This window comes from Columba livia, chromosome 5, assembly GCF_036013475.1.
Source record: "Columba livia isolate bColLiv1 breed racing homer chromosome 5, bColLiv1.pat.W.v2, whole genome shotgun sequence".
Taxonomy (NCBI): domain Eukaryota; kingdom Metazoa; phylum Chordata; class Aves; order Columbiformes; family Columbidae; genus Columba; species Columba livia.
In genome coordinates this window covers 16,924,404-16,934,356 of record NC_088606.1, presented here as the reverse complement: position 1 = coordinate 16,934,356, position 9,953 = coordinate 16,924,404, and the positions used below count along the sequence as shown (strand labels likewise).

The following is a 9,953-nucleotide window of genomic DNA, read 5'->3' as shown; positions in this document are numbered from 1 at the left end:
GGAACTAAGGTGCCCCCACATTTGAAATAAAATCCCTTCCTTCCTGGCTCAAATTCAGGCGACCTCACTTGAAGGTGCCTAGGGAGTTACTTCAGACTGGGGAAGGAAGAGCCCCATTTGAAGGAGGGTCCAGGCTGTGATAGCCCCTTGGGCCCAGAAGACCTCACATGGACTGTGCTCTGTGCCTGGTAACGGCATAAAACTGTCCGGTGTGAATCCTGGCCGAAGCTGTTATAAATCAGTGTTGATATGCCGAAGGACTGGTCCACAATTTGCTTTTATTTTTGCGTGAGAAAGGGAGGGTGAAGTCCACATGGGAAGTTAGAATATAAAATGGTGCAATTATCTCTTGCATCAAAATAAACAAAGGTATGTAGTATTATGCAAAACACACACAAAAAAACCCTCTAAAGCTAGACTACATTGTTAGGGAACTTGCAGCATCTCTGGCATAAAGAGGTTTTTTGAGCTTTGTAGGGCCGCAGGAATGTGCGATTGTAATTCCTTCCTATATGAAGCACCAGCAGTGCACATATCTGGGACTGTAACTGCAGGGTTAGGTGAGACAGAACCAGAACTCAGCTGGACACAGGCATGAGCAGCAGCCATGAGCTTCTCCAAAACCAGAACAGAAAGTGTTCAAGCAAGCATGGTTAATTTGGGTAGTCAGAGAAGTGCCTGAAGAGGCACTGCAGCCATTTGTCCCTTCAGCGTTTCTCTTCGATGTGTAGACTCTGTTCTCAGCTACACAACCAACAGGACACAGGAAACTTTTTACAAGTACATTTTTATTTAAAATAAAAATTAATTATGGTGTCTTTTTAAAATAGGGTACTGCACAATCTGTATATGCAACACAGTTTTTGGTACAGAACATACTTATTGAGCAATATCCTTAAATACTAAATATACATTAATGGCTTGTTTGAGAAACATGACAACATTAATTCTGATATTTTTTTTCTCTTTAGTCATTTAACCACTGATACAGATTTCCTATAAACAATATTTGTTTTCATCTGTACATGTGGTACACAGTCAAGAAGGCAGATCTTAGAATATTTACATTCATGCATTGATTTAAACACACTATTTTGCAATTTAAAATAATATATTTTTGTTTGTACAGGTGCAGGGAGTATTGTAAATACATATCTACCATAGGCCTGATTCTCCATTGCTTGGCAGCATCTATGGTCATGACCTGGTTGGAGCAGGAGGCCCACACTCGCTTCACATGCTGTGACCATATGGCATGCAAGACTGGACAATTAGGTCTCTGTATAGATATATATCAATATATTTATATCTTATATTTAGTAGAACTCTCCTCTTTCCTTCCATGTCTGTTTTTGCAGCATCTATCCAAGGTTGAGATGCTTTCCTGGTCACACAGCTGTGTCAGGTCTGAGCTAGGAAGGGCAGCAGGGTTGGGGCTTCAGTTCCACCCTCCTGGTGCTTCTGAGGATCAAGGAAACTCCACACTTTGCAGCTCAGGCCCCTAAAGTGCATTCCCTGCTTGTTTCTGCTATTTGTGACCCTTAAGAAGAAATCTGAAGTTGATGCTCTCCCTCAGGCTGAACACGGCAGTTTTCTGAGTCTGCCTCGTGGTGGTCACAGCAGAGGGGTTAACTTCTTTGCAGAAATTGGCCACCTTTGCATCTGCTGCAGATCTGGCTATTTTGAGAACCGAGATATGCGGGACCTTTCTATGCCTGATATTTTGGTGGCTAAAAATAATCTCAAAATGCTTGTAAAGCTGTATTTTGGATTGCCAGTTCCCCAGATCCAGGGTCACTGCTTAGTGAAACCCTTATCCATCAAGCCTATTACTTTCCCTTTGTATTTAATTATAGTACCATAAGGAAGCACAGAAGCCTCTTCTATAAAAGCCTTGCAAGTATTCCGTGGAGCATTAGATGAAACCTAAACCATATCAGCAAACTTCAGAAACCATTCCCCAAAGATGTCGCTTTTCTGCCCTCCCCTTTCTGAAGATTTACATCTGCTTCCAGTGTACTTTTCAAGTACCTTTCTGAAGACCACCTTAAATTTTGGTGCAATGTAGTCAACTGTACTTAGGCAGGAATCTAATGGCAAAACTACCCGGTGCAGGTTTTCCCATCTCTTCCCGTTGCGCAGCCATGCGGTGCTGAGCACAGAGGCTGTGGACAAGTGGAAGAGCAGCTCTCAGCCTGGCTGCTGCTGCTCTGCTGTGGCCAATGGCTCATAAAAGCACACTGGGGAATGTTTGTTTATGAAATATTATGGTGATAATCTGCCCAAATATGTTTATTTAATATCAGCATGTTGAATATAATGATAGCATAAATCTGCCTATGCAAATGAGATACATCTATATGTCTCAAAACACTGCCACAGAGCTGGTATTTTAATCTTGATTATACAGATGGGTAAATTGAGGCACAAAGAGGCAAAATTACTTGCTAGTAAACAGCAGAACAGTGGCAGAGTTGAAAATAGATCCTAGTGCCTCCTTGAAATGCCCTGCCTCCTTCCTCACTGTGAGGTTTTTAATGTTTATGTTCTCCTGGGTGGGTTTTTTTGTGGGTTATGTCATGCCATGCACCTGGGCTTTCTCTAGTGAGGACATTTTACTGTTGACATCACTGAAAATCAGAAAGTGTCCTGTGACCAACTCTTCAGACTTTTTCTTGCAAAAACAGACACATTTTGATGCACATAATGGGCTATAGATCCCTTTTGTGATTTTGGCCTTACAGAACATACCTTTAAAGCTGTATTAGGGAATTAATAAAATCAACAACCTTTAGGAGAAAGTGCTAATCCTGAGCCTGTATCATGCTAAACTCATCTGCATTCATACTTTCTACTCTCAGCTAAACATGCAACCAGTCTCAAACTATGCCACATTTAGGCAGAAACAACTGGAGTAAAAAAAGAAAGGCAAACATAGGTAACTACACCAAAATAAATGTTATACCTTAAAAAATACTCTAGAAATATACTTGCAATATTTTTATTATAGTATTTAGGGGCTAAGTGCTTTAGGCAATCAACGTTTGGGATACTAGACTCAAAGTGTAAAATCTGTCATTTTAATCCCACTTTGGATCTAAGAACATACCACTGTGTCTTGTGCAAGCACACAACATGAATATGGCAGGGAATGACCATACTCTGGGGCAAAGGCTTGCTTATTCCCTTTCACTTTTGTAGTTGCATTCACTTCCCAAGAAAGTCTAGCCTTTAAAAAATAACTTTGTGTAGCTAAACTTTTACATAGTGATGACAGGCTAAAAAGCTAAACTAATAACTCCATAAAATCCTCAAAAGCAGTATATAGCAGCATTTAATTTTGTCATTGAAAAGATACTTACATTTACATACAACCTATTGTTCAATAGGTAATAGAAAACTAGAGATGGGCCTGAGCTGAAACTGCTGATTTGAACATCCTGGAGCTTTTTTGGGGAAGGTCTGCAGAACATTGTCTTCCTCTACCATCAGCCCAAACTCTACATCCCAGTGATAGATCAACCACAGACAGGAATGCATTCAAAATCCAGGTCCGATTTCTGCAGTTCAGGCACACCCTTACATAAAACTGAAAGCATCGGTGTGTTGCAGTACTGAGGGACATGATGGCTGGGGTGTAGCCACGTCCTGGAGCAAGCCTGGGTCGTTACTCACAGATATGGAGACTGAGTGGTATTGAAGCTTGATGTCCAGACAAGAAGCCGGGGTGGAAATTTGTCTTTCACTGCGTCACTACTTTCAGCACACAGGTAAATGGAGACATACACGTGGAGGTGCGACACGAAGGAAAGACCAGCGCCTCGGCTAGTCTCATCACCTTTATCCCAAGGGTTACTTACTGAGTCTAACCTGAGATCCTGCGTGAAAGGAATTTGAGTGGATTCAGCTTTGCTTTGAAGTAGTCTGCAATCCACATCACGGAAAATACAACACTAAGCTATTACACTGAATTTGGCACAATTGGCAGTCTCTGCCCAGGAGAGGCAGAGACTGAGTTAACGTGGGCACAACCAGCTTACCAGACCCTCACAAGTGGTCCTCCAAGACAGACCTGCAATGTCCTTGGTGGGTCAGTTCAGGAGACTTGACACTCTCGGGAAACAACACTAATCAGTGAATGAAGAGGACTTCAAAGGGCTGCTACTCCTTTCAACACAATCCCGCCCCAACACTCACACAAGATGTAAAGAACATCTTTCCTGTAGGGGCATCCCTGGGGAATCAGCGTGATGCAAACACAGAGAAAAATGAAGAATTTCACAAAGGAAGAACTTTCTAAAGACAATAAATGAAACGCAATGCAAAAAAGGATGCTGATTATAAAGTAATAATGTTCAAAGCACCTCTTAATTATATCTCTCTTTCAATAGCAATGCTAAATGTTAAAATCTTACATTTTGAATTCTTTTCCTGAAAAGTCTTTAGCCATGGAAATTGCATAGTCATCAGACCACAGATAAATTTCCTGGGATAAGTCACAAGTTCATGCAATTTTTGGTTGCTTGATGGCTTAACAGAAATATTTTTTCCCTTTTTAATAATGCAATAATAAGAGTGATAAGAAAGAAGTATAAGCATACAAAATTGCACAGGCTGGAGAAGCACGTAAGTGACACCTCCCACCAATGACCCTCAGACCCACTTTGTAATAAACTGCTGCCACTCTGGCAGATAACCTTCTCCTCGAAAGATCCTATTTAAGCTGCTTTTTTCGGACACTCATTTCAAACTGAAAAGTTGGGGGAAGCGAGGAAGAAGAAGAAGAAGCGGGAGGCATCATGACATCGATTTCATGAGATGCAGCATGCAACGCTTATGCCTTTGTGAGGCCTTTTCCCCCGGCAGCCTGGGTGGGTGAATTTATCCTCCCCTGGAGAAGCAGAAAGCCTGAAGAGCAACCTGCTTTTCTCTTCTGAATCACTGATGCGTGCGCTGTTTCTGAAATGAAGTTCTTGGCCACAGAGCTCCTTTCATTGCCTTACTTCACCCACCTTGCATACTCCACGTGTGTGCTTTGAAAGTTTACCACCTCCTGTGCCTTGGTGGGGTTTTGGGGATTATACGACCGCATTGTTATCAACTGTTTTGTTGTTTTGGGAGGAGGTCATTGCATATTCAGCCCGACTGGTTCCATTCTCTTCTTTTCTCATTGGTTTCCTTGGGTGATCCCAGGTTTGGTGATGTATAGGCAGGGTGGGGGGAAAAGAAAGGACAGAGATAAACATCTTCTTTGTCAATACAGATTGAAAGCAAGGACATGTAAGGCACATCATAACACTGAACATTTCCTCTCTATTTTCCCTTTCTGAACAGAGATCAAAGCAGCAGTAAAATTTTATCAAGCCTCATGATCCACCTGGAAGATGAGGAGTCTGCTCATAAGCCCAGATAATGGGCTGTCAGTCTTCCCATGCTAGTCTGTGTATAGTTACAGGCATGAATGTTGCATGAGATGAAGGCTGATGGAAGGAGACGCCTCCACCTTCACCTTCATCCCTGGAATGGGGACTCAGGCACAGGGTCAGGCTCTGTCTTGGGGCAGTCTGGGGCCTTTCTCCTCAAAATGCAACATCATTCAAAATGTGATGATCACCAGTCATGTCCACTGAGGGCCCAACTCACCAGTCGTCATAAAACCACCATGTTTGGTCAAAGGTGAGGACTCATCTGACCAGTGTAGATATGCATATCTGCGGTGACCATCCCAGACTACCTTCACGATCAATGGAGAGAAACAGGTACTTTTAAAGCACAGTTCGGAACAGCTTAAAGTGGATATCCAAAAGCAGTCAGATCTTTGTGCCCAAGGCATTCATGTTATTCTGCATTGTCTGTGAAGGAAGGCTAGTTTACTAGCCTAGACACAAATGTCCATGTTCTGTGTGTTTGAGTTAGTGGCTGAAACATGGTGCTTGCTGTGACATATCAGTCCCCCAGCACTAAACACCGAAGCATCCCCTTTTTATTTTATGGCCACAGGCACCACCTGGTAACACAGGCCAGGATCACCAATGCGAATTGTGAGGCAACTCAGGAAATGCCCAACAAGTGCAGAAATCTAACAAACATCTGCACATCATAGCATAATCTTCCTATTTGGAATTTTAAAGTGACTCTGAAAAGAGAGACCTGCACATAAGTCCCATAACAGATCATGTTACACCATATGTTTCCCCCACAACTTCTCTCCTCAGAAGTGGTGCAACCTTTATTTAAAGCCAAAGCTGCACACATAGTAGGAGGAAACAGCTTTGTGCTTTCCACATGGGTATTTCAGACATTATGCCTTGAGCTGAAGTTGCTTCTATGGGCAAAAAGAGGACATGACAAACAAATGTAATACAACAGTCAGCCTGTGCTATTGTTCTTGACACTGTTTAACAAAACAAACAACAACTAATAAAAATAGTTAATGACATTGAATTTCAGGAAAGTATTAGTGAAATACTTATGGAGAAGGATTACAGGAAGATAAATTTGTTTTGCTTGAAATCTCAAAGAAAATACTTCTGATAGCGATACCTTATGCTGCTCCTTAGCTGGTAAGAGTTAAAGCTTGTTAATATATTAGCTGCGATTCCAGCTGTTGGAGAATGGAAATGGAAGAGCAGGCTAAGAGATTTGTTGAACCCTTTTACAGCCATTAACATACTGTGCTTGTCTGTATCTGACACAAGCTCCTAAGGCTCTGTCTTTCATGCTGTCATAAAGCACCCATCCACCCCACCATGTCCCTGACAAGAGGAATGGGGAACGCGATGGCAATACTTTTCTGGCTTTTCCTGGGCAGAGAAAATGATGTGACTGTCTGCAAACTTCTGTGCTCCTTTCAAAAATTCCTTCTGTTTTCTGCCCCTCCACCTGCCTTGCCCCATTCCAACCCTGACTCTCAGCTCTATGAATAGTCAAAAAAATGAAGACATTTTGGCCACTTCTTTTTTGCCGCTTCACCCCTGTTTAGCCCTTCTTCTTTCTTTTGGTCTCCTACGTGTTTCTGCACCTCTCCAGTTCCATTTTCTTTCCCTATCTACCTTTCCTCTACTTTCTTCAAGTTAAAAAGTCTTCCTTTCATTTTAATTTACATTTTTCTTTTTCTTTTCTTTTTTTTTTTTTTTTTTCTAGAAGTGATTTCTGAAACTCTTTCTCTCTTCCTCCTTCTTTCTTTGCTTCAGTTTCTCTCCCCGAGAGCAGCTGTTTGCTCTTTCCCCTCCCCAGGCTGGTCTCCCAGCACAGACCTGGGAGGTCTGGAGACTCTTCCTTGATGGTGAGACCTCTCTGGAGACACTGTTGGAGAGGTTGTTGTTGGTTTTACACCCCTGGCATTAGCGTGCATTGAAAGTGTATTTTTTCAGAGCCTGCAAATAGTGGAATGGAGATTTAATCGGGATTCTGCTTCTGCCATATCAACTGCTCAGTCTTAGCACTAGCAAAACAGAGCAACTACTTCATTGGGTCTCAATGAAATGGCTATTTAAGGCTTTTATTTATTTATTTTTTTGGCAGACATGAAAGTTCAGGCTTAGAGAATGCTCTGTTTAACTCCTTTCACTTAATTTGTCTCCATGTGCATGTCAGACATGTATTTGGTGTCAAACTTGCCTCAGTTCCAACATTTATAATAAATCACCGGCTTGGCAGACTTGTATGCACTTGTCACAGTGATGAAAATTGACCTACATATTTAGAGAGCAAAGTCATTTTGTGATTTTTAAACTGCAGTTTTGCATTAGGGCACTAGTTCTGTTTGTGTCAATAGTGTGTGTCACTAGCTTTTTTTTAACCTTGCATTTCATTGACTGTTGCGGTCCAAGCATGCAAGTTTTCCTCTTACACACAAAGGGAACCCTTCTATTCTATTTTCTGCCTGATAAGCTATATAATGCATGATCTTCCTACATCTAATACTCCAAACCCCCTTTCAGCTGAAGTGTTGTGGCCCTGTATTTATGCATTTCTATTCCAGGGAATGCTCTTCATTAGTAAAAGTGATGTTTTAAATTAGTAAGGGAATGAGTAGGGAACGTTTTGTATATGGCATACTCACTTGGTGGCAGGCGAAACAGGCTGTTTGCTAACAAGTGGTTTGCACTGCTTTACAGTATGATTTGCTACACATTGTGCTTTGATGTTTAGCAAACAAATTGGTGCACTCTTCATGCCAAACATCTGCGAATGAAAGGTACACGCAACTCTGTACAGCTTAGTACATGCCTGAAATGATGCATCAGAGTCCATAATGACCTCTCCACCATGCATGCATTAATTTGCATGAATCCTAAAATCAAGAAAGCATCAAACAGCCATTTAACAGTGTATTTCACAGGTCAGCCTTCAATTTCAGATGAGGTTCTGATCACATTACAAATCTTATTTATCAAAGACATTCATATTGGCTTGTACCAGTTCTCTGCAGAGTACTGCGTAAAGGTCAATGTAACGATGCACATTCAAATATCATTTGTAAGTTGTCTTCAGAATATTTCTCAGACACAGTTTTTGGCCCTAGTCTTGTCACAGAACTCAGTACATTTGACAAAATCCTCCCTGTCAGCTTTGGATACTGGTGTAAATATGGCATTAACCTACTGTCTGTAAGGCAGTTTGGTAGAGTGCTATGGGAGAGTTTCACCTTGTGTCTCGCTTGTACACACTGAAGAAAATATCAATATATGACTTTTCAGACAAAATCAAGCAAAAGATGTGCAGACTATACATTTAATCAGGAATTTATTATGCCTTGTTAACTTCTAGGCTTATTGAAGCTTTGAGGAGAATAAGATCACCTAGAAATAGGAATAGAAGTTTTGTCCAGAAGAGTAAACCACAACAGAGGTTAAAAGACACAACGTAATCCACATGCTCATACTCTTCAAGGTGCTTTTTGCTCAGAAGGCATGAGAGTTAAGAATAAAACCTGATTTCATAAGACAAGCCTGAGCATTACAAACCTGTTTCCTACTGCCTGCCTCCGTAGCAATGTCTCTGTTGAGTGCCAGTGCACCATGGCCAGCATCTGGGAAGGCTGGGCTCTGGGAAAACCTAGCCAAACTACGAGAGGGTGACCTTGTGCTGGCAGCAGAGAAATGAAGGGATATTAAATTCAACTCCTTCTGGGACCCCTATACCGAACTCAGCACGGTCAGAAGATGCCCCCACATGGGATTTGCTGCCCTGGATTATCCTCTGAGGAAAAAATCTACTCTGTTCCTCACAAAACAGGAATAGAGCTTCATTCTTTTAAAATGCAGTTAGTGGAGGAAAGGCTGCTTTGTCCTCCTGGCTGTGCATTGTTGGAGGAGATGCCCAATGCTCAGAAGACCACAGTGCATCTCCACTCTTTCCTGGGTAGTGGCACAAAATTGCAAATCATACTTAAAAGGCACTTGCAAAAATATATATTAAAAAAAGATTGCATTGTGTTGGTATCAGTATCAACTGACAGAGATTTTGCCAACAGTGAAAGCTATGAGGTATCTCTGCACTGCCTTTGCGCAGCTGTACCTGTGCCAATGTACAAGGTATCTGTGCCAAAAATCCTTCTGTGTTTTCAGCGCCTCTCACAAAGGTGAAGAAATTGTCTCTCCTCTCAAAGCAGTTTCACCTTGAGGTGGTTGCTACCACCAATGAAACTGCTACCATGCTCTGCAGGCAGCCCCACTTTTGCCTGTCACTGCACGGGGCTGTGCAATGAGGAAAGAGAAGCGGCCGGCAAGCTGCTCCACTGGCGAGCATCACCAGGGCTTGCCCGCCCCTCCTGCCTCGCTGGTGGCATGTGCTGGATCGCGTGTGTGCCAGGTGGCTTGTGTGCCCACCGATCCCCGGGGCAAAGCGGCAGGAGGGAAGGGGCAATTCAGAGAGCTGAAGATGTACTGCTTATACGTGCAACGACTTCAAAGCTCTTCTCTGTACCAATGAATATTTCATTAGCTATC

The 9,953-nt window shown here is 42.2% G+C and overlaps 1 protein-coding gene across 3 annotated transcripts in view; it reads right to left on the bottom strand.

Annotated features, from left to right (window-relative positions):
* Positions 1–771: 771 nt before the first annotated feature.
* PRIMA1 (proline rich membrane anchor 1) overlaps positions 772–9,953 on the bottom strand; it is a 54,511-nt gene continuing 45,329 nt past the window's right edge. For 2 of the 3 annotated variants that reach the window (XM_065063597.1, XM_005506131.3), the window contains one exon: positions 772–5,178. In XM_065063597.1, the coding sequence (XP_064919669.1) occupies positions 5,079–5,178 (100 nt within the window). In that variant the 3' untranslated portion in view covers positions 772–5,078. Of the gene's footprint in view, positions 5,179–8,071; positions 8,297–9,953 lie in introns of those variants that run through there. The other variant, XM_021292423.2, reaches the window with a different exon arrangement.